The sequence below is a fragment of the Chrysemys picta genome, chromosome 9 (genome assembly GCF_011386835.1).
Source record: "Chrysemys picta bellii isolate R12L10 chromosome 9, ASM1138683v2, whole genome shotgun sequence".
Classification (NCBI taxonomy): Eukaryota; Metazoa; Chordata; order Testudines; family Emydidae; genus Chrysemys; species Chrysemys picta.
Window position 1 is genome coordinate 50,972,844 of NC_088799.1, and position 26,209 is coordinate 50,999,052.

The window sequence follows — 26,209 nt, forward strand, 5'->3', positions numbered from 1 at the left end:
GGGCACTGAAAGTGTTAAGATCAGCTTAGAATGCGTTTTGCTTTTATTTCATTTGACCAAATCTGACTTCTTGTGCTGTGACTTATAATCACTTAAAATCTATCTTTTGTAGTTAATAGATTCGTTTATTCTACCTGAAGCAGTGCGTTTGGTTTGAAGCGTGTCAGAGACTCCCCTTGGGATAACAAGCCTGGTACACATCAATTTCTTTGTTAAATTGACGAATTCATATAAGCTTGCAGCGTCCAGTGGGCATAACTGGGCAAGACGAAGGTTCCTAGGGTTGTACCTGGGACCGGAGATATTGGCTCATGTCATTTGGTTGCACAACAATCCAAGCAGTGGCTCACTCACGTAACTGGGAGCAGTTTACATGCTAGAGGCTGTGCGTGAACAGCCCAGGAGTGGGGGCTCTCACAGCAGAGCAGGGTAAGGCTGGCTCCCAGAGTGGAGGATTGAAGTGACCTAGCAGATCACCCATCCAGATAACACCAGGGGAACCTCACAGGGGGCACCCCAAGACCCCCTGCAGCAGACAGCCCCCTCCTCTTTATAATGGGGGCAACCCAAACCCTCCCACTCCCTGCACCGGACAGCCCCTCCTCTTCATAATGGGGGCACCCCAACACCTCCATCCCCTGCACCGGACAGCCCCTCCTCTTCGTAATGGGGGCACCCCAAACACCCCCACCCCCTGCACCGGACAGCCCCTCCCCGCTATACTAGGGGGCACCCCGTACACCGCTATCCCCGCCTCGCAGCAGTCCCGCCCACCCTTGGAGGCAGCCGTAGCCCCACCCCTAGAGATTAGCAGCGTTGGCCCCGCCCCTGGATACACTGGTTCTGGCCCGCGTTGCGGATGACCCTCTGCGGCCCCCGTCAGTGGGCGGGGCACCACAGGCCGCGCAGCAGCCGCCAGCCCCGGAGCCGGAAGCGGGGAAGCGTTGGGATGGCGGCCGCGCCCTGCCCCGCCCCTGGAGACGCGTCCGACGCGTTGCCCCCGCCCCTGGAGACGCGGCGCGGCCGGGCCGGGGCCATGAAGCTGACGCGTAAGGCGGTGCTGGCCCGCGCCAAGGCCGCCGAGCTGGACAGTGTCCGCAAGCTCAACTGCTGGTGAGGGGCCGGCTCGGCCCCGCCGGGGGGAGCGGGGTAACTCGGGATGGGGACAGTGGGCTGAGCGGGGGGTGGGGTAACTCGGGATGGGGACAGTGGGCTGAGCGGGGGGTGGGGTAACTCGGGATGGGGGCCCATGGGATGGGGACAGTGGGCTGAGCGGGGGGTGGGGTAGCTCGGGATGGGGACAGTGGGCTGAGCGGGGGGTGGGGTAACTCGGGATGGGGGCCCATGGGATGGGGACAGTGGGCTGAGCGGGGGGTGGGGTAACTCGGGATGGGGACAGTGGGCTGAGCGGGGGGTGGGGTAGCTCGGGATGGGGACAGTGGGCTGAGCGGGGGGTGGGGTAACTCAGGATGGGGACAGTGGGCTGAGCGGGGGGTGGGGTAGCTCGGGATGGGGACAGTGGGCTGAGCGGGGGGTGGGGTAGCTCGGGATGGGGACAGTGGGCTGAGCGGGGGGTGGGGTAGCTCGGGATGGGGACAGTGGGCTGAGCGGGGGGTGGGGTAGCTCGGGATGGGGACAGTGGGCTGAGCGGGGGGTGGGGTAGCTCGGGATGGGGACAGTGGGCTGAGCGGGGGGTGGGGTAGCTCAGGATGGGGGTAACAGGCGGAGGAGGGGCACATAGGGTGGGGGAGGACATGGGCTGAAGGGCCGTTCGTTGCCCCTCGTGGTGTGTTGGCTGACCCTGAAGCCAGCAGACTCCTTTAGCTGGGTGGCTGGCTGGTTATTCTGGGGCATTGCTGGAGAGGCCCAGCAGCAATCCCAGCCACCCATGTACTCTCTGCAAGGGGCGGGGGTTTGATTCAATGTCCTGACCAAATGGGGTCTCATTCTGAACCCAGGCTTGCCGGGGGAAGGGGTAGCTCAGTGGTTTGAGCATTGGCCTGCTAAACCCAGGGTTGTGAGTTCAATCCTTGAGGGGGCCATTTAGGGAACTGGGGTAAAAAGCTGTCTGGGGATTGGTCTGCCCTGAGCAGGGGGTTGGACTAGATGACCTCCTGAGGTCCCTTCTACCCCTGATGTTCTATGATTCTATGCTGTCAAACCCTTCCCATGGGCCAGCCAGCCCCTCTCCCCAGAGCTACCTTGCACCGAAGAGAATACAATTTACCCAGCAATGTTGTAAAACATGTTGAAGATAAATGTGTAATATAATCGGCATTATGGGAATGATCACGCTTGGCTGGCTACCAGTAGTTACTGATCCCAGTTTGGCAATTATTTCCTCACAGAGTGCAGACCAGGAGAATATACATTTCCTTCACTCACACTGACATTCTTATTTATCTTCAATAGAATAGTTCAATAAATGCACCATAAATTATATATATTCACTGTTAAGCTTGAGTATGTAATTGCTTACAAGTAAAATAATTGTGGTCTAGGAATTTTTGGGGTGAAGTTCAGTGGCCTGTGTTATACAGGAGGTCAGAGTAGCTGATCACAATGGTCACTTCTGGCCTTGGAATTAGGAAGATATGAATTAAAAAAAAAATTCCATAGCAATGTTGGCCATGTTCCCATGCTGTCTAAAGAGACACAAAACAGGGAGTTTAGGGAAACTGTTGCTTACCAGTGCAGGATAAGCAAAAGCCCAAATCAAATATGTGAAATGAAAGGATTTACTGTCAGCGAAACTACTGCTGCTCTGTAATTAAATAATCCTAGGTGCATTGACAGCCTGGTAGGTTAAAACAGAGGCTGAGGTGTGTCTCGCTTATTTTTGTTTAAATTCAACCAATGACAGAAAAATGAATCTTTAACAACATGTGAACTGGGCAGTGAAAATTCTCCTCTGGCTATACTAGATCAATTGCATCCTATTTTGTACTGTGGAGAGAGTGCATGTGCTCTCCTGAAAGTGCAGAATTACATATGAGGGCAGGTCTTATTTGGGACAATCATAGTTTGTCACACACTCAAATCTGAGATCCAGATTTTCCTTGGACAAATTGCCTTTGAGGTTTTTTAAATGTATTAAATTCCCAGCATAACAGCACAATGAATAATCAAGAAATGCTACCTTTGGCTGACAATATGGCTGAATCAACATTGCTGAGAGAATTGAACCTTAACTTTAAATTTTCCTGACTTTGGATATTTAATACAATTTAAAGATTAAGAGTTAAACATGGAGTTTTGCATTTAGAATTCTTGAGTTTCTATATCTGTGTTTAGTGTTGCCTTAGCTGGTGCAATTATTCCACACATGAAATGAAACTCATACTCAGTTCAATGCATACCTCTAGCTATTATTATATGTGGGGGAGGAGGGGAAAAGTGCCTCCTACATGGATCTCCTAACAGTAATTAAACACAATCCCCCCTGAACTCTTTGGCCAGCTGCTGAGGATAGGACCAAATCATGATGAACGCAGCTTGGTCCTATCCACATCAGCTGATCAAACTGTATTATAAAATGATCTACAGAAAACAGTTTAAACATGACTGTATGGTCAGAGCTGGCAGGGTTCACACTTGCTGACATGACAGATGGTTCTGAATTGTCTTAGCAGTCTGGAAGGGTTGTATTTACCTTCCAGCCACATGGTATGCTCATAAGGAGATGGAGTAGCTACTGAGTGTGTGGAAGTATAGTTTTATGCAGCTGAGACTACAGGGGAGAGTGGAAGCAATAAAACTGTCATGCCCCATTTGGGCTGTTGCAGAAACTTTATTTAGTGCCTTATGGAATAAAGCACCAGTTGAGCTTACATCCTATATGGTTGAAAGACAGTTGGGGTGGCAGAGGTTCCTTAAGGATCAGAGTTGGGAGGAGGGACAGGAAATGTTCTGTTACCTGGCATCCCGTGTTGCTCAAAAAAATGAAAAGACACCTCTGAGAATCCAATTCTTTAAGATAACGTAGATTTTAAAAACACACTCTTGCACTCAGACATGGCTTTTTCCATACATTGCATCTTTTCACTCGGCGTAAGGCCTCTTTTTAAAATATTTCTGAATTAATTCTCTGCTTTCTTGTCACTATTCAAAGTGGTTTATTTTTCTCTTGCAGGGGCAGCTTCCTCACAGATGTAAGTACTATTCTTGCAATTCTTAAAATCAGCCTTTTCCAGGACCCCTTCCCCAAACAAATCTCTAACAGTTCCCTAAAGTCAGGTATGATTAAGACTCATTCCTTGAGATCTAGGCCCCTTTCGTTGGCAGTTAGTCCCAATGGTAGAACACTGGCCATTGATACAGTGCATAGCAAATTGCTGCCAAGTGTTGGGGTGGGCTCTGCTGCCTCACTTGGGAATGGAGGGAGCCAGGTATCCCTTTGGTGTGTTTGGGAGTAAGAAAGCGCGCTAGTCTTACACCTCCCTATAGCTGTGAGAGCTTGGGGACTAATTTAGGGTACATCTGCACTGCAACTGGGAGCATGCTTCCTAGCACGGGTAGACACATGTGCTAGCTCTGCTCGAGCTAGCTCACTAAAAATAGCAGTGTGACCACGGTGACTCAAGCTAGCGGCTCAAGTACAAACCCATCCAGTGTGCTGGGTTGCCCTTGGGTGGCTAGCCCAGGCCACCACAGCCACATTGCTATTTTTAGCATGCTAGCTCGAGCAGAGCTAGTGCGTGTCTGTCTACCCATACTTAGAAGCACCCTCCCACCTGACATACCCTGAGGGTACAGGTCCTCTTCTTAGTTGGGAAGGTCATGTGCGAGGAGAGCTGAGCCCTTTATGTGTGTATTGATGGGGGATCTGACAGCACCAAAAGCATATCAGTACAGTGAGCACTTGTCACATGTTCTGAGCATTTGGAGGAGAGGATCAGAACCATGTCTTATTTTCCGTGCACAATATGAGCGTATGTTTATCTGTGTTTCTGGGCATGGTGGGAGAAGATGGAATAGATACTGCCTACACTGTGCTTGGGGACTGAAAAAGAGGAGTGGCTGGGTCCAGAAAACTCTCCCTGTGTACAATCAGGCTAGACTGACATTGACGTAAATCCTTTGATTAGAGTATCAAATCAACTAGCACGTTCGTGGAGCTATATGAATAAGCACCTGATTATAGACAGACATCTTTAGAAAAAGTACAGTTCTTTATTGCGTCTTTCTCTGTCTAGATTTCAATATGCCGTGAACTACCAAACATTGAAGTGATCACATTCAGGTGGGTGTCAAACTACCAGCCTGAGAGCAGCAGCTGATAGAACACAGGAAATCCTGTGTCATGCAGAGGACTACAATATAGCACTATGCCTTTGGTACTTTACTCCTTACTGACCTTGTGACTGTGCTTCTGTCTGCCTGATCTCCAGTACTAAGTCAGGCTGTGTCACCTCGGGGAGAGTGGTGCAGAGTGCATTTATTTCCAAAGCTATCTGGAAATTATGTAAACCTGCATTCTGTATTGGGGGGAGGGAAGGGAGGATTCATTTTGGAGGGAAATAACTCTGAGGTGCAGTGTAAAGCTTCATATTCTCTGCTACGGGCTTGGTCACAGAGACCCCCTGGGGACTGTCACCTGCCATGCTGAGATTACCTCTGAGCCCATTTTTCCTGCCAGCTTGGGAATCCAGAACTCTGCCTTGTTGAGCCAGACGCGCTAGCCTGCTGCAACACAGACCCAGGTCTAGTTCACACCCGCAAAGCTGCAGACTTTAATCAAAAACTGCTTAGCAAGTCACCTATCTCCAGCATCCAAACCCCAAATAAATCCATTTTAATCTGTATAAAGCTTATACAGTGTAAACTCATAAATTGTCCACCCTTTGTATCACTGATAGAGAGATATGCACAGCTCTTTGCTCCCCCATGTATTAATCACTTACTCTGGGTTAATTAATAAACAAAAGTGATTTTATTAAATATAAAAAGTAGGATTTAAGTGGTTTCAAGTAATAACAGAACAAAGTAAGTCACTAAGTAAAATAAAGCAAAAACATGCAAGTCTAAGCTTAATACATTAAGAAACTGATGCAAGTAATATCTCACCCTCAGAGATGTTCCAATAACCTTCTTTCACAGATTAGACTCCTTCCTAGTCTGGGCCCAATCCTTTCCTCTGGTACAGTCAGTTTTAGTTCCAGCTCAGGTGTTAACTGGGGGATTTCTCATAACTGGCAGCCACTTTTGTTCTGTTCCACCCCCTTTTATATCTTTGGCTCAAGGCGGGAATCTTTTGTCCCTCTCTGGGTCCACACCCCTCCTTCTAAATGAAAAAGCACCAGGTTTAAGATGGATTCCAGTATCATGTGACATGGTCACATGTCCTGTGAAACCCTAGCCTTCGTTCTTCCACGGCTGGCCTGCACGTCCCCAGGAAGGTTTGCAAGTAAACAGAGCCTTTCACAACCAATTCTTCTAGTCAATGGGAGCCATCAAGATTCCAAGCCACCATTAATGGCCCACACTTTGCATAATTACAATAGGACTTCAGAGTAATACTTCATATTTCTAGCTTCAGATACAGGAATGATACATTCATACAAATAGGTTGAACACACTCAGTAGATTATAAGTTTTGTAATGATACCTTACAAGAGACCTTTTGCATAAAGCATATTCCAGTTACATTATATTTACACTCATAAGCATATTTCCATAAACATATGGAGTGCAATGTCACATTCTCCCTTATATCTAAATCCTATTCCATGTTCCTGACTGGGTTCTGTAGGTCTGCTGACCCCACACAGTGTCATAAAACTTGTACCAGGTTGGAGAAGGTTTGTGTTGAAATTCTTCTGGATTCTCTCTCGGCTTCTTTTGGCACCTTGGAATATAGATCTTGCAAACTATACTGAAAAATCTGTGAAGCTTCTAAAATCTTAACCTTAAAGCCATTTGGTTTGTGGAGCATGCAAGAACTGCTCTTGGGTGTGTCTGAGGAGCTTCTGCAGAAAGAGGATATAACAGCCAATAAATGGTTGTAGGGAGCAAGAGCTGTTTACAAAATTAAGCAAGGAGCCAGGAATCTGCTCATCTCTGTAACCCTGTGTCCCTTTCACTATTTAAAAAAAGAAAAACCTCTTGGCATTTTAATTCAAAGTGCCTCGTTAACATTAGCTGCTTATTGTTGCTTTCCCCCTCTCCCACTGACATACCTGCCTTCTTCAAAACAGGTCTCTGACTCCTGCCAAACTAGCCCCTGCCTTTGGGTCTCAGCCCACGGGCCACATGTCGCCCGTCAGGGTAATCCACTGGCGGGCTGCGAGATAGTTTGTTTACATTGACCGTCCGCAGGCACGGCTGCCTGCAGCTCCCATTGGCCACGGTTTGCCGTTCCCGGCCAATGGGAGCTGCAGGAAGCAGCGGCGGCCAGCACTTCCTTGTAGCCTGCGCTGCTGCCCGCAGCTCCCATTGGCCAGGAACAGCAAACCGTGGCCACAGGGAGCTGCAGCCGGCCGTGCCTGCGGACGGTCAATGTAAATAAACTGTCTTACAGCCCGCCAGCGGATTACCCTGCTAGACCGCAGGTTGCTCACGACTGCCTTGGAGGGTCTGCATAGCTCCATAGCCACCCCAGTCAGTGCTTGGGTCCTGAAGCATTCCATGCATTGAAGATGCCTGCTGCCATGGCTCAGGGGAGAAGCTATAAAGAGAAATAAGAGCAGGACCAACATAGTTCCTTCTTGGAAATTGCTTTTCTCTTTTCCACTGACCTGTCCCTTGGCAGCAGGAGCCTGTGGAGCCCATCTGAGTTTTCATGCTCAGGAGTACAGTCTCAGCAAAAATGTCTTTTCAAGACCAAGAGATGTGAGTGACAGTGCTAACATTAAAAGGAAAATACTGGAGGGAAAGGAGGGGAGGAGTTCCAGAGGCAGTGTGATGAAGTGGAGCGTTCAGAAGGGCAAAGCAAGCTGGCTATGTTTATGTGAACCTGTTTCTGCTGGCTGACTGCTGGATAGTATTTTTAGGGCCCTAAAAGTAGCACAATTGGCCTCTCTCTGGTTGGTAAACTTTTTTTTGTTACCAAATGCTATCTCAACCTATTTGTGTTTGGCAACTGAGCACCCAGAATGTACTGCACCATCTTGGAGGAGGCTTTCAGGCTCCCACCTGTTGGGATGATGCATAAGAAAGGCTGTACTGGGTCAGACCAAAGGTCCATCTAGCCCCGTATCCTGTCTACCGACAGTGGCCAATGCCAGGTGCCCCAGAGGGAGTGAACCTAACAGGCAATGATCAAGTGATCTCTCTCCTGCCATCCATCTCCATCCTCTGACAGACAGAGGCTAGGGACACCATTCCTTACCTGTCCTGGCTAATAACCATTAATGGGCTTAACCACCATGAATTTATCCAGTTCTCTTTTAAACTCTGTTATAGTCCTAGCCTTCACAACCTCCTCAGGTAAGGAGTTTCACAAGTTGACTGTGTGCTGCGTGAAGAAGAACTTCCTTGTATTTGTTTTAAACCTGCTGCCTATTAATTTCATTTGATGACCCCTAGATCTTGTATTATGGGAATAAGTAAATAACTTTTCCTTATCCATTTTCTCCACATCACTCATGATTTTATATACCTCTATCATATCCCCCCCTTAGTCTCCTCTTTTCCAAGCTGAAGAGTCCTAGCCTCTTTAATCTCTCCTCATATGGGACCCGTTCCAAACCCTTAATCATTTTAGTTGCCCTTTTCTGAACCTTTTCTAGTACCAGTATATCTTTTTTGAGATGAGGAGACCACATCTGTATGCAGTATTCGAGATGAGGGCAGAAACTAGGATTGAAGAGCTGCAGTGTTGTAGAGGTCCTGCTTCTGCCTGAAAATTATATTGAGGGTGGAGCTGGTAATTTCTAAGGCTGGAAACCAGAGACTCATTTCTGATGTCTGTGTAATCTCTGTCCAGTGTGAACAGTATCTCCAGCCTGGAGCCAATGAGTCAGTGCCAGAACCTGAGTGAGCTCTATCTGAGGAAGAACAGAATCCCAAGTCTGAACGAGCTCTTCCATCTGAAAAACCTGCCCCGGCTGAGAGTCCTGTGGTTGTCTGAGAATCCCTGTTGTGGTCCAGACCCCCACCGCTACAGAATGACTGTGCTGCGCAACCTCCCCAACCTTCAGAAGCTTGACAACCAAGGTGGGAATCTCAGAATAGAGTCAGTGGCAGAAGGCTTCAGAAAAACCAGGGTTCTGAACTGCCCTGACCCTTAGGGACAGTCTTGGTTGGGTTTGTTGGAAATTCAACGTACACACCCTAAAACAGCTGAGTACTTTACTTAATAAAACTCTCTCTGTTAGCTCTTGTGTGGGATAAGACAGCACAACAGTAATCCCCTCAGCAGTGTTCTGTGCAGAACGGTGCAGGTAGCTCTCCCTATGTTGTCAGCCAGTGTTTTCAAACTGTCCTGTTCTTTACCCTCTCTGCACAGCAGTAGTTAACAATACCACACAGGGAATTTGTGACCAATGTCTTCACAGTCATTATCTCAGATACTGTGCCACCAATTTGTTAGGGGACTGTCGTTTGCTCTTGCAAAACACAGATACTGTAACTGGCTCTGCTCCCACTGTCAAAGAAAGTAGGACATGTCGTTCTGTTTGGTTCTGTTTTCTGCTGTCAAAACAAGAGCTTATGCATCCCACAGTCTCTATCTGCAGATCCTGCTGCTGGGAAAAAGGGGGAGGGCTCCAAGAGGCCACTGTGAAACCTCTCCTTCAGTATCCCTCTTTATTTGGAGGAGGTAGGGCTGCCAGAGATTTCCCCTTTAGGCTTTGCTGCAGAAGAAAGGGGGAAATGAAGATAGGCTGATGGTTAGGGGGTATCCCTTATATCCCTGCTCTTGTACAAGCTGTCTCGTGCGTAGTTTGTTACACTACTTGTTGCAGTAATACATTCCAAATTAGAACAATGGTCTGTTTCCCATGTTGATAGAATTCCCTAGTGCATCAAACTGGGCTTCTAACATGTGCTTGTATGTTTTTGGAAGCTGTGACAGAAGAAGAATTGTCACAGGCCCTGGTAGATGGGGAGGAGATCACTGCACCCCCAGCTAAGCGAAATCTGGAGAACGGCTACCCAGAGGCCAATGAATCAAGTACCACTGAGTGCACAACGGAGCCAAAGAGTGAACATCTGAATTTCACCCTGGAGGAGACAAAGTGAGGGCTCGGTTATTAATTGTTGGGATTCCTTTGCTAAGCTTGTATGTCACATGGGGGATTCTACCAAAAATACTCCTGACAACCAACCCCAACATACCATGGGCCACAGCCGCAGCTGGTCAAATCCCCATAGCACCGCTGAAGACAGTGGAGCTGTACTGATTTTACACTAGCTGAGAACCTGGCCTTGTGCGTATGGAATAGGTCCTTCCATAGGCTGCTTCCTATTTTGCAGTACAACAGCTATGTATGTGCATGAAAGGGGAGGGATCTTCATACTGAATTGTGACTTATGGTCCATCTCACTTATCCTTTTTCAGTGTGCCACCTGTTATCCAAATGTGCAATGTAGACTCAGGTCTGTGGTCCTAGTTAGCATCATTCCTCTAGTTCCAGCATTGGGAATTGGATCCTGTCATTCCAGACAGTGCTGGGGGCAGGCTCCTTCTGGCATTGGGTGCTCTCATATTTTGTGTACTGCCTTTTTTCCCCCACAGCAAGATTCGAGAGCAGCTTGGCATGAAGCCTGTTCCCAGAGATAAATTTTCCTCCTTTTCGCCCAGGGAGACTGATGGCAGCAGGAAGAAGAGGGTGAGTGTATTTAAAGACTAAAGTTGCTGCTTTCTTATGTATCAAGCAAGTTTAAAGAATAAATCTCTGGAAAATGCACAACTTTGTACTACCAGATTTGGGTGCACCCAAAGTTGCATAGAACTTTCCGGGTGGGAAGTGGGTGCTGGTCGCGTGCCTTTGGGATAAGTGTCTTGCAGGCTGGTGATTTGTGGCAGAAGTGCTGTTGAGCTGTGGCTAGCTAGTCCCTGACATCCATCCGTACGTGTTGGGGAGCATACACTGGAGATTAGCCTGTGAATCTATGATACTGTAATGCCTTTAATAAGAAAAGGGGCCAGGATTGATCCCATCTGATAATCATAGGTTAATCTCTACTATCAATTTAATAGCCATCTTTCATATAGAAAATATGGCCTTGATTCTCCTCACCAGTTGTGGCCAGTGGGTGGCAATGCTACTCTATGGGAGTAAGTTTCACAGAGCGCATATCTGGCCTGGATGGGACTCTGAGTGTGGCTTGGGCTCACGGCCATCACCTCAGTGAATAAAGGAAGGTCAGAATGTGTTCTAGACCGGTCTTGGCCTATTTTATTTCTCCCCCTGCAGCCAGCTGCGGTACTTGTCCACAGAGCTGCAGGTGTCTATTCCGCAGGCCTTGGATTTGGCACCCATAGGGAGTGGCCTTCTCAGTAGAAGGGCACTGTCTTCCTACAACCAGGCTGAGGAGCAGAGAATTTAGAAGGGTGCAAAAAACAATCTAGTAATCTTTGAAAATCAGCCCCTAAATGACCCATCAGCTTGCTGGGTCAGAGTCTGTACCTCTATAGTAGAAACAATGTCCGTCCTGTCTTGACAGAACAACATCCTCAATGCTATCCTGCTGCTCATGAAAGAGCTGGACACAGAGGGCCTGGAAATCATCCACCAAACAGTGGGGAAGAGACTCCAAGCTTTACAGAAGAAGGAGCTTCAGGAAGAGCGATAGTGCCCATTGCAGAATTCTCCAAAGCAGCCACTTTCTGGGCCCACAGAACCGGAACCAGACCGGCAGCACCAGTTCTGCCCACATGCACTTCAGGCTACAGTAAAATCCTCTCTATAGCCTGCTGCACTTTACCTGAGGTGGACTGGGAGGGGGCGGTACTGACCGTAGGAAGAAACCAACTCTTGTAACACATGACATCCCCCTTGGCTGTGCATTCCATGCCTGTGCTGGGAGCTTCTGAGCCAATCTTGCAGCATGCTTTCATCCCGCATAACAGGTTCTATTATGCTCATAACTCACATGGCTGAATCCATGCAGTCTAACTCGGTGCTCCCCTAGGACTCACAAGGGAGTCAGAAAACAAAGGTGAGCTGGGGTAAAGCAACCGGTGAAGAAGGGAGGAGAAAGATAGCTGTGCTTGTGCTGATGAAAGGGAGTGGAGGAGAGACCTGCCCAGCAGCTACAAATGCCATTGCTATTAGGTTTGTTCCAAGAGTGGCTTTATCAGAATAATGCTTGGGCAAAGCCCTACAGTTCCTTTCCTCTGCCTCTCTGGTAGTGTAGTATCGCAGCAAGGGCTTATGCCATGCCTTCAAGAGTGGGAGGAGACTGAAAGCAACTTCTGCCAATAAAGATGAGGTTTCACAAAAACAGACTTCTGAACAGACGTCCTAAAAAGAATCACTAACTCTTAAATTTTTGGTGCAGTTTTTGAAGCTCAGTGTCAAACTGTTAGTTTATTTTCAATTCCTACCCTTTCCTAGTCAGCAGCTTCTTGTCCAGTCAAAGGGGTAAACTCCAAAGATTATCTTGCTGCAACTGAGCTTAAATTCAAGATTCTGGGTGGTAAATGACTCTTTCCTATATGCTGAAATTTCTCTGCTTTCCATCACCATTCACTCCTTCAGTCTTCAAAGCAGCTAAAAAAAATTTACAAGTAGTGCAGAGAAAGATAGCCCAGGTGTTCTGACCGTGGTAGCAATTGAGACAAAAACAAGCTGGGGATGTTTGCTATGAGATCTGCTTACACAGGAGGATGGAATTGTTCTTTACTGACAAGTCTGAACTTCTTAAAAGTGTACAGAACTGTTAAATACTAAATAAAATGCTGACCCTATTAGATGGAGTCTGTCAAATCATGTCTGGTGCTATTGAGGGTACTTGGAATATGGGTGATCAAAGTGATTCTGTTAAGCATCACATATACTAACCTCACTCTGCACCTGTGAAGGGGAGAGGATCCAGGCAGCCTCAGCTGTGCCCTACCAACTTGGCCACGTAAATAGCTAACCTTGTTGTTGCAAATATCACATGCACCTATTACATCTATGTAGTGCTGAGCTGCTTTGATCATTTCTGAGGGTTGGAGCAGAGAATCCTGCTTTAAAACCAAGTGCTGCAACCAGGGGTGAAAGTAACGTAAAGGACTTACCGATACTCCAGAGTCCTGGGCAGGGGGCGGGGCCTCAACCGGAAGGGGCAGGGCCTTTAGAGCCCTAGGCCCTTTAAATTGAGATTTAAAGGGCCCCAGGCTCTGGCTGCGGTAGTGGTGGCTGAGACCCCCGGGCTCTTTAAATTACTGCCAGAGCTACCAGCTGCAGAGGCGGCTGGGAGCCCCGGGGCTCAGGGCTCCGGCTGCTGCTACCGCAGCGGAGCCCCGGGCCCTTTAAATCGCTGCTTGAGCCCTGCTGCTGTAGCCCTGGTTTAGCAGAGGCGGCAGAGGCTCTGGCGGTGATTTAAAGGGCCCGGGGCTCCCAGCCACTGCAACCGCCCCGGGCCCTTTAAATCTCCGCTGGCTCCAGCAGCAGGGCTCCGGTGGCAATATAAGGGGGCGGTAGCAGCAGCCAGAGCCCTGGGCCCTTTAAATCACCGCCCGAGCCCCGCTGCCAGAGCTGGTGGAGATTTAAAGGGCCCGGGGCGGTAGCGGCGACTAGAGCCCCGGGCCCTTTAAATTGCCGCCACAGCCCCGCTGCCGCTACCCGAGGGCTCAGGGGGCGATTTAAAGGGCCTGGGGCTCCCAGTTGCCGCTACTGCAGCAGAGCCCCGGGCCCTTTACATTGCCACCAGAGCCCCGGGGGTCCCGACCACCTCCACTACCCCAGGGCTCTGGCAGCAATTTAAAGGGCCCAGGCTCCAGCCACTGCTGGGAGCCCTAGGCCCTTTAAATTGCCGCCTGGGGAAGCCGGTCCGGTCTGGCGTACTGGTTCTTGCCGGTACGCCATACCGTGGCGTACCAGCTTACTTTCACCTCTGGCTGCAACTCAGTCTAATTGGCTGGTAAAAAGCTGAGGCTCTTAGTCTCCTCTAACGCAGAGCTCAAGGCAGCAGTTGTGTTCTTCTACATCGTGCCAGGGATGCCACCCAATGGAGTGAGGGGCTGACTTAATATAATCATATGTTCTTCCAAGTGCGATGACAGCCCCAGTGCCACATAGGTACCGTCTCTTTAGGATACACAGCGCAGAGCGCTGAATGCTGAACGGATTACAGACTAGCACAGGGATGGGCAAACTTTTTGGCCTGAGGGACGCATCGGGTTTCGTAAATTGTATGGAGGGCCGGTTAGGGGAGGGGGTCGTGGCCCAGCCCCCACCTCCTATGTGCTCCCCCCCCCGGGACTCCTGCCCCATCCAACCCCGTTTCTTGTCGGCCTCCCCAGGACTCCTGCCCCATTCACACCCCCCTGCTTCCTGTCCCCTGACTGCCCCCGAACCGCCGCCAACCCATCCAACCCCTCCTCTCATTCCTGACAGCCACCCCAGAACCCCTGTCCCCATTCAACCCCCTGTTCCCTCCGACCCCTATCCACACCCCCACCCCCTGACCACTACCCTGAACTCCCCTGCCCTCTATCCAACCCCTCTGCTCCGTGCCCCCTTACCACGCTGTCTGGAGCACCGGTGGCTGGCGGTGCTACAGCTGCGCCACCCGGCTGGAGCCAGCCACGCCGCCACCATGCAGCACAGAGACCAGGTCAGGGTGGACTCTGCAGCTGCGCTTCCCCAGGAGCTCAGCCCCGCCACCCAGAGCATTGCGCCAGTGGCGGAGCGAGCGAGCTGATGCTGTGAGGGAGGGGGAACAGCAGGGGAGGGGCCGGGGCTAGCCTCCTGGGCCAGGAGCTCAGGGGCCGGGCAGGACGGTCCCACAGGCCGTAGTTTACCCACCTCTGGACTAGCACAACACCTGCAATGCGGGCTTCACTGATACCACTCTGCTCTTCAGTGCCCCTCTCCACAGCAGGGTCGGGGTCTACATACTACATTGTTCCATTGGCCAGACCTCACCACAGTAGATGTAGCATGGATGTCCTTCCCTGTCATTGCCAGGCCTGGGGAGAGGATTCTGGTCCCCAACGTTGGGGAGGTCCCTTGCACACGGCCCATTAACCTGGCCTTTGTATAGAAGATCAGTGTTTGACTTTGCTAATTTAGGTCCAGATCCTCAAAAGGTATTTAGGGGCCTAATTCCCATTGATTTCAGTGGGGGTTAGGCCCCTAAATACCTTCAAGGATCTAAGGATCTAGGTTTAGTCCACACTGCTGCACTCTGTTCTCAGGGTCCATTCCAAAGGCTCCAATCCCGCACTTCCATTTTTTCTGTGCTTTTTCCTGCAGAGCTGAACAGCATTTCTCAATCTCCTTCACAACTGTCCTTTAATCTGTGCAACTGAAATCAGTTCTGTTATTTCTCTCCCAGCACTAGGAGAGTCTGAAACAGCTACGGGTCAGAACTCAGGAGCCATAAAATGATGCTATCATCTTCTCTGTAATTCTCTAAGTAGCCAAAAAGATTAAATTCTCTTTTCTAATTACTGCTGTTCATAAATATATAATTGTCTGTTCTATGGAGCCTAGTGTTAATGGTACTTTTCAAAAAAGAAAGTCCGCAGCTCTGCAATACAAACTTTCCAGCCAAGCCAGTGTCATCCACCCCTTTCCAGCTCACTGCTCTGCACGGCTTACCGCTCAGCTGCTTTGGCAGATGATACTGCTGAACTGGGGCATGGGATACTGTAAGCCCAGAGGGGCCTTACTGTGCAGAACGCTGTACTCTAATGAAATTGCCCAGCGCTCTGCAGAATTTGACAAAACTCTTGCTATGGCATGCACTGTGTTCAAAAGGCAATGACATTTTTCATCTGGTTTAGGAACGATTTTCAAAGAGGAGTCCTTTCCAGGATGTGCCATGGGGTTGAATGGTGTATGGGGATTAATGCACTGGCCTTTCTCCCCAGTCCAATCTATTCTACCTGCCTTAGCAATGAGGTGATGTGAGTAAGTGGAATGATGCTCTAGCTTTGCGTATCTCCACCTATTTTCCTCCCCCTTGAACTCTGACAGCAAATAGCCATGAGTGGTAATGTACAGGGCAAGTTTGGAGACAGGGTCTATCCCTGGCTCTGCTTGGGCAAATCACTTTGCTTCTCTGTGCCTCTGTTTTTCCCCACCCTGAGTTTGTCTTGTCAGGTCCCGATAATTTCCATATGAGTTTTAAAAGAGCTGGCCAAGGAGCTTGCTGGATTATTAAGGTTGATTTTCAATAACTTTTGGAACACTAAGGAAGTTCTAAAAAACTGGAGGATAACTAAAGTTGGGCCAATATTTAAAAATAGTAAACAGGATGACCTGTCTGTCACTCTGACATCGATCCTGGGCAAGATAATGGAGTGGCTGATACAAGAATCAATAAATAAAGAATTAAAGGAGGCTAATATAATGCCAATCAATATGGGTTTATGAAAAATAGATGCTGTCAAACTAACTTTTTGATGAGATTACAGGTTTGGTTGATAAAGATAATAGTATTGATGTAACATGCTTAGACTTCTGTAAAGCATTTGACTTGGATGGCAAGACATTTTAATTAAAAAACTAAGTAATACAGAATCAACATGACACGCATTAAATGGATTAAAGACTGTCTAACTGCTCGGTCTCCAAATGTAACTGTAAACGGGAAATCATCAAGTGGGTGTGTTTCTTGTGAGGTCTCATAGGGCTCGGTTCTTGGCCCTATCCTATGTTAGCTTTTTTGTCAATGGCCTGGAAGAAAACAAGCTCATCACTGATAGAGTTTGCAAATGATACAAAGATTAGAGGAGTGAAATGATGACAAGGACAGGTGAATCATACAGAGCAACCTGGATGTCTTAGTAAGCTGGGTGCAAGCAAACAATATGCATTTGACTATGGCTAACTGTCAGTGTATATATCTAGGAACAAAGATACTTACAGGATGGGGGATTCTCTTCTGGGAAGCAGCAACTCCGAAAAAGATTTGAGGGTTACGGTGAATAATCAGCCGAACGTTAACTCCCAGTGCAACTCTGTGGCCAAACCTTAGATGCATAAATGAACATATCAAATAGGAATAAAGAGATTATATTACCTCTGTATTTGGCACTGGTGCGACCGCTGCTGGAATAGTGTGTCCAGGTCTGCTGTCCACAATTCAAGAAGAGTGTTGACAAAATGGAGAGGGTTTCAGAGAAGAGCCGTGAGAATGATTAAAGGAGTAGAAAACATGCCTTCTAGTGATAAATTACATAGATTGAGCTCCTTGAATCTAACAAAAAGGCTATAGGGTGACTTGATTACAATCTGTAAGTATCTACATGGAACAAATACTTGGTAACAGACTCTTCAGTCTAGCAGAGAAAGGTCTAACACAACCCAATCGCTGGAAGTTGAAGCCAGACAAATATAGATGAGAAATAAGATTCACTTTAACGGTGTGGGTAATTAACCATTGGAACAATTTACCAAGGGTCATGGTGGATTCTCCATCACTGGCCATTTTAAAATCAAGATTGGATGTTTTTCTAAAAGCTCTGCTTGAGTTCAAACGGGAATTAATTCAGGGAAGTCCCAGGGCCTGCGTTAGACAGGAGGGCAGAGTAGGTGATCACAGTGGTCCCTTCTGGCCTTGGAATCTATTAACCTGTGTTGACTCTAAACATTTTGGGGAAGAGATTCTCTCTCTGTGTGTCTGTAACAGCCCAGATCTCTGGTGGGGTCTCTAGGTGCTACTGTATTATAAAGGATCATAAAGATTAGAATCATAGAATATCAGAGTTGGAAGGGACCTCAGGAGGTCATCTAGTCCAACCCCCTGCTCAAAGCAGGACCAACCCCCAACTAAATCATCCCAGCCAGGGCTTTGTCAAGCCGGACCTTAAAAACCTCTAAGGAAGGAGATTCTACCACCTCCCTAGGTAACCCATTCCAGTGCTTCACCACCCTCCTAGTGAAAATTTTTTTCCTAATATCCAATCTAAACCTCCCCCACTGCAACTTGAGACCATTGCTCCTTGTTCTGTCATCTGGTACCACTGAGAACAGTCTAGATCCATCCTCTTTGGAACCCCCTTTCAGGTAGTTGAAAGCAGCTGTCAAATCCCCCCTCATTCTTCTCTTCAGCAGACTAAACAATCCCAGTTCCCTTAGCCTCTCCTCATAAGTCATGTGCTCCAACCTCCTAATAATTTTTGTTGCTCTTTGCTGGACTCTTTTCAGTTTTTCCACATCCTTCTTATAGTGTGGGGCCCAAAACTGGACACAATACTCCAGATGAGGCCTCACCAACGTTGAATAGAGGGGAACAATCACATCCCTCGATCTGCTAGCAATGCCCCTACCTATACAGCCCAAAATGCCGTTAGCCTTCTTGGCAACAAGGGCACACTTTCAACTCATATCCAGCTTCTCATCCACTGTAACCCCTAGGTCCTTTTCTGCAGAACTGCTGCCTAGCCATTCAGTCCTTAGTCTGTAGCAGTGCATGGGATTCTTCCGTCCTAAGTGCAGGACTCTGCACTTGTCCTTGTTGAACCTCATCAGGTTTCTTTTGGCCCAATCCTCTAATTTGTCTAGGTCCCTCTGTATCCTAATGCTATCCTCCAACATATCTACCACTCCTCCCAGTTTAGTGTCATCTGCAAACTTGCTGAGAGTGCAGTCCACGCCATCCTCCAGATCATTAATGAAGATATTGAACAAAACCGGCCCCAGGACCGACCCTTGGGGCACTCCGCTTGATACTGGCTGCCAACTAGACATGGAGCCATTGATCACTACCCGTTGAGCCCAACGATCTAGCCAGCTTTTTATCCACCTTATAGTCCATTCATCCAGCCCATACTTCTTTAACTTGACGGCAAGAATACTGTGGGAGACCGTATCAAAAGCTTTGCTAAAGTCAAGGAATAACACGTCCAGTGCTTTCCCCTCATCCACAGAGCCAGTTATCTCCTCATAGAAGACAATTAGGTTAGTCAGGCATGACTTGTCCTTGGTGAATCCATGCTGATTGTTCCTGATCACTTTCCTCTTTTCTAAGTACTTCAGAATTGATTCCTTGAGGACCTGCTCCATGATTTTATCAGGGACTGAGGTGAGGCTGACTGGCCTGTAGTTTCCCAGATCCTCCTCCTTCCCTTTTTAAAAGATGGGCACTACATTAGCCTTTTTCCAGTCATCCAGGACCTCCCCCGATCACCATGAGTTTTCAAAGATAATGGCCAATGGCTCTGCAATCACATCCGCCAACTCCTTTAGCACCCTCGGATGCAGCGCATCCGGCCCCATGGACTTGTGCTCGTCCAGCTTTTCTAAATAGTCCCAAACCATTTCTTTCTCCACAGAGGGCTGGTCACCTCCTCCCCATGCTGTGCTGCCCAGTGCAGTGGTCTGGGACCTGACCTGGTTTGTGAAGACAGAGGCAAAAAAGCATTTAGTACATTAGCTTTTTCCACATCCTCTGTCACTAGGATGCCTCCCTCATTCAGTAAGGGGCCCCCACTTTCCTTGACTTTCTTCTTGTTGCTAACATACCTGAAGAAACCCTTCCTGTTACTCTTAACATCTCTTGCTAGCTGTAACTCCAAGTGCGATTTGGCCTTCCTGATTTCACTCCTGCATGTCTGAGCAATATTTCTGTACTCCTCCCTGGTCATTTGTCCAACCTTCCACTTCTTGTAAGCTTCTTTTTTGAGTTTAAGATCAGCAAGGATTTCACTGTTAAGCCAAGCTGGTCGCCTGCCATATTTACTATTCTTTCTACACATCGGGATGGTTTGTTCCTGCAACCTTAATAAGGATTCTTTAAAATACAGCCAGCTCTCCTGGACTCCTTTCCCCTTCATGTTATTCTCCCAGGGGATCCTGCCCATCAGTTCCCTGAGGGAGTCAAAGTCTGCTTTTCTGAAGTCCAGGGTCCATATTCTGCTGCTCTCCTTTCTTCCTTGTGTCAGGATCCTGAACTCGGTTACTGCCGCCCAGATTCCCATCCACTTTTGCTTCCCCTACTAATTCTTCCCTGTTTGTGAGCAGCAGGTCAAGAACAGCTCTGCCCCTAGTTGGTTCCTCCAGGACTTGCACCAGGCTCCCAGGACAAATGCAGGGATGATGTGTAAGAGGGGAGTGACACAGGAAGTAGATCTAAATGGTTCTGATGTCATTTAGGAGTAAACTATGTCACTTTAGGCATGTATACACTGGAAAAACGTATCCTGTTAGAAAAGGTGTGCACAAAATCTCGGTATGTAACATGAATGACAAGTATGATGTGAAACCCCATTTGACCCTCCGTGGCCAGTGACTGCTGTGTTTAGAACAGGTTACCTAATCATGGGCAGCCTAAGAGGGACAGTAGAGTAAGTCACATATTTAAACATTGTGTATCGCTGTCGCCACTAGGTGCTAAGGTGTGTTTAACATACATAACATGTTCCTGGGGTAGGTCCCCAGCCTCGACTGTCTTAGGCTTCCCTCTGAATTGGATCCATTTCTGTTTAACTAACTTCACTTCAGTAACCTGGCCCGGGAGCTATGGAGCCTGGGAAAGCCCCAGGAGCTTGCCAGGGCAACTTATATGCACTTCCCCATGGCACTCTTCAGGGGCTGCAAAGTGCTCATGTTCTCCTGGCCTTCTGTGATGGGATCCAGGGGTACAACCTGGAACTGTGGCACCACTGTGCCCCACCCCCACTCCTTAGCTCTTCCCTAACGGCCAGCTCACAGAGAGAGTCTCTCACAGCACTGGGGAAGTGGACTAGCTGCTGCTCATTCCAATAACACCGGATCCTCCTAACAGGCCACAAACACCAGCACCACCCTGTCCTGACTGGCACCAGGAACAGCTGCCTGCCCTGCTCCTTGTTAAGTTTTCAGCTGGCCCATCTGCTAACCCAGCAGCCAGCTCCAGGGCTCTTCACAGCTCCCTCCTCACCAGTTCATGTTTGGTTATTTTTTCCCTAGCCCTAGACCCCGCCAGCCGTCCTCTCACCTGATCAGAGGGCATTGCCAAAGTGCCCTGCTCACATGAAGAAAGTCTCACCCGCAGAGTTACAGCAACACTGATCTCTGTAATCCAGCCCCACTCTTTGATTCAGTTACTAGCTGAAGTGCTCCCGTTTTCTGTTCACGTAGATCTGAGACTGGCTGAATTGTACCCCCGGCTTGTCCTCTAAGCAGGTGACGTGCCCAAGTAGGCTCAGCTTAGTGACTCTGAGCAAGGCTGGTGCATGGGAGTGCAGCTTTGCAAAATGAGCCCCTTGTGGCTCATGCTGCGGGCTTCTGCTGCACAGAAGTTTTGTTTTCGTGAGCATTAAATGCAACAAAAACAACCCCGCACACAAATCCCTTAGGGCCGACTGCATTTAGGAGATGGTAGTATATCCTAGTGGATAGAGCACTGGCCTGGGACCCAAGGGTTCTGGGTTCCAGTCCCAGCTCTGCTGCTGGGTGACCTTGGGTGTTCCTTGCTTTCCCCCTTTGTGAAAGGGGGATAATGACACTGACTCCTTTGAGACCTGTGGGTGGAAAGGGCTAGCTAAGAGCTAGGTGGTGTTATTTGCCAATAGCTTGTTTTGAATGCCTGCCCCTGGTGTGTCTGATGCTTTGTCCTGTGTTGGGTGCCCCAAGAATGATAGGAGCAGTGATTATGGAGGTGTTAGGACCCTGGGTCTTTAGTACCTTTCACATACACTGGTGGTCGTAACAATTTGTAGCTCAGCCAGAGGAGAATGCCAGGGGCCTTGCCAGAGTTACTGATATCCCTGGGCAGGGATAGTCCACGCACTCACCCTGCCCCAATACTACTGCTGACGCTGCCCTTGGAATTGGGTTGCTCAGCTGCTGGCTCTGCTCACAGAGGTATGGTAGGTGAGGTCTGCTTATTAGGACACTGGTAGTGATGTTGTACCAAGAGCTCCTATGGGCAGCGTGGGCATGATCTGTATTCATCTGATAAATGTTTTATGGATCTCGGTGGCGTTGGAAGTTGTGGTGTTGCTGGCTCCAGGGTTAAATCAGCCTGAGTTAACTTGGATCGACAGGGCCCAGAGTTAGCTGCCCAGGACAGCCCCAGTGACTGATACTCAAATGGAACATGGGGCTGATAGTTCCTTTGAGGTTCACCTCCACGAATGTGGAATCAGGGGCTGGCAGGTCCCCTAGGGTAGAGGGAAATTCCAGTTTGAAACCTTGAGACTCTGAGGTAGGAACTCTCAGAACAGAGAATGGGGAAGCAGTTAAAAGTCTGGGACTCTGGGGAGCCAGGAGCCAGAGGGTGGGCAGAAAAGGAGGCTGCAACTTGGCCCCGCTAAGGCAAGCCTACCTACGTACTTGCATGAGGCAAATGCTAAGTTTACATAAGACAATAAGCATTTAGGCTTTAGTTATTTGAGCCCTTGCTCTCTGTTTGTGATGTCCCTGTGAATGAATAAAGATGACATTGTTTTGAACAAGCTGTTCTCTCAGACTGCATTTTCAAAGGCAAGCAGGGCCCAAAGCTGGCTGGAACCGCAGAGGTTAGTGAACGGCAAGCTGTAGCCTGGGGATCCAGTGGGGTGAATCCAGGATCCCATGCTGAGTGATGGATCAAATGTAAAGCCCATCTTGACCCGGGAGTCACAACTTCATTATGCTAGGTGCTGTACATACAGATAGCCAAGAAAAGGCCCCTGCCTCAAAGAGCTGACAGTCTAAGTAAATGACGAGAGATATAAGTAGAGCCAGCTGGGAAGTAACAGATCCATTTCAGTGTCTCCTCAGTCCTCACTTCTCCCCGAGCACACACAAAGCGCCCTGTGAAGCTGAGGCCTGGGAAAGTGTGGCCTCCCGAGTGTGACGTTGCACTCCATATGTTTTATGGAAATATGTTTATAACTGTGAATATAATGTAACTGGAATATGTTTTAAGGAATCATTTACCCCAGGCCTGCACAACTCGTAAAGTGGCAAGGGCCATATTACTCCAAAGAAAATAGCTGAGGGCTGAAACCCCCCGGCTGTGCTGAAACACAACCACCCCCAGCGCCGCCCAGCCCCGCTGAACACCCCCCAGCGCCACCCAGCCCCCGTGTAAGCAAGCAGGACTCACCCCGGCGGCACCTCCTGCTGGCCTTCTCGGGAATTAGCTCATCCAGCTGTTGGAGCGACCTCTGCAGGCTGGTTTCCCACTGCTGCTGGCTCTGTGTCCCTCCTGGACCCTGGTGCCCTTTGATCTGGGGTGCTGCCCCCTGGCAATACCCCCACACTCTGGCTGTAAGTCTCCCCTCTCTGGGGAACCCCTAATCCTCTAATCCTCACCTCACCTCAGTATAAGGCTACTGCCAGTCACCAACTAGCCCCCGCGTCCTGGGGCAGACTGCAGTATATCAGCCACTCATCACAGGCAAGGTTGGGTTTGGACCTGCTGCCTCCCTCTATAGCTGGGCTGCCCCTCTGCAGCCCTGGTACTGGTCTTAGGCCCTTAGCTAGGTACGCAGCTTGCGGGTTTTCCAGGCTGGAGCTCCCCAGCTCCTCTAGCCTTCCTCCACTCCCAGTATCCTGCTCAGCTCCCTAGCAGCCAGACCCTTCTCTCTCTACAAGCAGAGAGAGACTTCCTCTGGGCCTCTGGCTCACAGCCTTTTTATACAGGCCAGCTGGGGCCTGATTGGGCCATGGCCCAGCTGCAGCGGCTTCCCCAATCAGCTCAGCTTTTCCCCTGCCACAGCCCTCCCCCAGGGCTGTTTTAATCCTTTCAGGGCAGGAGCGGGGTAACCACCCTGCTACACCCCCCGAAACACATCCCTCACCCCAGTGCCGCCAGCACCGCGGAAACAAACCTTCCTTCCCCAGCGCCGCCCTGTCGAAACAGCTGTAGGCTGAAAAGGAAGGGGTTTTTTGGGGGGAGGGGAGGTGATACTTTATTACGATTTTTTCAATTAAAGCAAACAATTTTTTAATTATTTTAATTTTTTTTATGAATCATGGAAAAATGAAAAACACCTGTTCCGTTGAAAGAAAACATTTGTTCTTTTCATAATTACCTTGCAAATTTAATGAGAGATATTACATCTCTTTTCAGCAACAAGCTTGTCGTATTCGGGGGTCATATTTGAAGTGGATATTTTTCATAATGTCTTCCAAATGGTCGTCGGTCAGAGAAGAACGTTGCTTGTTTTTATTCATGTTCATGATGGAAAATGTTTGTTCACATATGTAAGTGCTTCCAAAAATGCTGAACGTTTCCAGTGCAACTTTGATAAGATTCTTGTATTTTTCATCGTCCAAACTTTTGTAGAAGTCCCACAGGCTGCTTTCTCTGTGCTTATTTCAGTAAACTGCTGAACATTGAAGTTCAGTAACCTCCAACTGCAAATCTAGTGGCACTTCCTCTGGATCCACAGAAAAGGGATCTTCAATCAGCTTCATCTGGATGTCATCATCTTTAGACAAAGTAAGACTTCTGTCAAATTCTTCAATCAAAAGATTGATGTGCTTTGCGTATTTTTCTCCTAACTCAGCGTGTTTGTGCTGAGGGATACGCTGTGCACAAGTGGGAAAGTGACACATTTCACCTTTTGACAGCTGACTTCTGAAAAGTTTCAATTTCATTTTGAAAGCTTTCACTGCTGCACACATTTGAAATATGAGTTGATTTTTTCCCTGAAGTTGAATGTTGAGATCATTCAGGTGTGCTGTAATATCACAAAAGAAAAAGAGATCTTGATTCTGGGATGCATTTTCAAGCTCTGGGAATGTTATTGGCCCATTTTCTAGGAATTTTGCTACCTCCTCTTTCAAAGCAACTTAACGCTGGACCACTCTTCCTCGACTCAACCACCTCACTTCTGTATGGTAGATTAAGTTGCTGCACTCGGCGTCTTCCCCTTCAAGAAAGGCTTGAAATGTCCTATGTTTTAGTCCTCTAGAACGGATGTCGTTTACAATGGAAACTACCACTGACATTACATGCTCAAATTTTAGACTTTGCTACACAAAAACTGCTGATGTATAATGTTTGGTTATTTGTCTCCCGATAAATTCTTCAAGAAGAGTAACTGCTCCAACATTTTTTCTGCACATAGCTGGAGCATCATCAGTTCAAATGGCCACCAAGTTTGTGAAATCTAATCTCAATTTATCATTCATGCACTTGATCACTTCACTGGAGATTTCTTTTCCGGTTGTGCGACCCGTCATGGAGCACATGCCAACAAGTTCTTCAGTAATTTCAAAGTTTTTACCAATACCTCTAATAAAAATAAGAAGTTGGGCGGTGTCTTTTAAATCGGTGCTTTCATCCATAGCTAGGGAGTAAAAGCAGAATTCACTGACTCTCTGCTTTAACTGATCACTTAGATTGGTAGAAATGTCAGCTATTCTTCTCTGTACAGTCATGCGTGATAGACTGACATTCTCAAATATTCCCCTCTTTTCTGAACATAACTCAGATACAGCAATCAACATACAGCAATTTCCTTAGAAATTTGAAAGCTTACTTTAGTAACCGTATCGTTCTCAGTGCTCACTTTCTTGAAAATTTGCTGTTCTCCACTAAGGTTTTTCACTAAACTGGCTGCTTTAATTATTTTTTCATTTGGGTTCAATTTGGCGAGATTGGGATGTTTAGTTTCAAAGTGCCGCCGAAGGTAGTATTCTTTTGGAACGGCTAACGTTTCGCGACACACGAAACACAGTATTTTGTCTTTGGAAACAGTACATAAGTATTTATTCGTCCATTCAGTATTGAAAACTCTGTGTTCTTATTCTATTTTTCTCTTTTTCTTTTCACTCATGGTAGCCATTATGAAGCTCAAGATTTTGTTGAATAAATTCACAAACAAAGGAAACACTCACAGTCACACACAAAGAGAAGAGATATCTCATGGCGCGTGGCACACTAGCAAGGCACTGACAGTGTGTGGAAGCCTGTAGAGGGTGTGAAAGTTACTAGTGACCCCCCTTAACAGCCTTTATGTCAACCAGTGGCCATTAGGGGGAAGCAAATACCTCACTACACAGTAGCCTGAACTTTTGAACTGTCTTCTCTCTTCTGCCTTGAGGCAGAGGGAACTAGCCCCAAGTCAGTTTTCACTGATCAGATAGCAACAGCACGGGTCTGGCAACCACCAATCAAGTGTTAACACGGCAAGGGCCTTTGTCTGAATGTGTATAAAGGATCTGTAAAATGTGTGTAAGAC

At 48.1% G+C, this 26,209-nt stretch overlaps 1 protein-coding gene across 1 annotated transcript; it reads left to right on the top strand.

Annotated features, from left to right (window-relative positions):
- The first annotated feature begins 921 nt into the window (after positions 1-921).
- Positions 922-12,856, top strand: CFAP410 (cilia and flagella associated protein 410). The gene is made up of 7 exons (XM_005303667.4): positions 922-1,113; positions 4,133-4,151; positions 5,196-5,242; positions 8,927-9,156; positions 10,007-10,178; positions 10,679-10,772; positions 11,611-12,856. The coding sequence occupies exons 1-7, from the start codon at positions 950-952 to the stop codon at positions 11,737-11,739; spliced, it is 855 nt and encodes a 284-aa protein (XP_005303724.2). The 5' UTR covers positions 922-949; the 3' UTR covers positions 11,740-12,856.
- Positions 12,857-26,209: the final 13,353 nt, after the last annotated feature.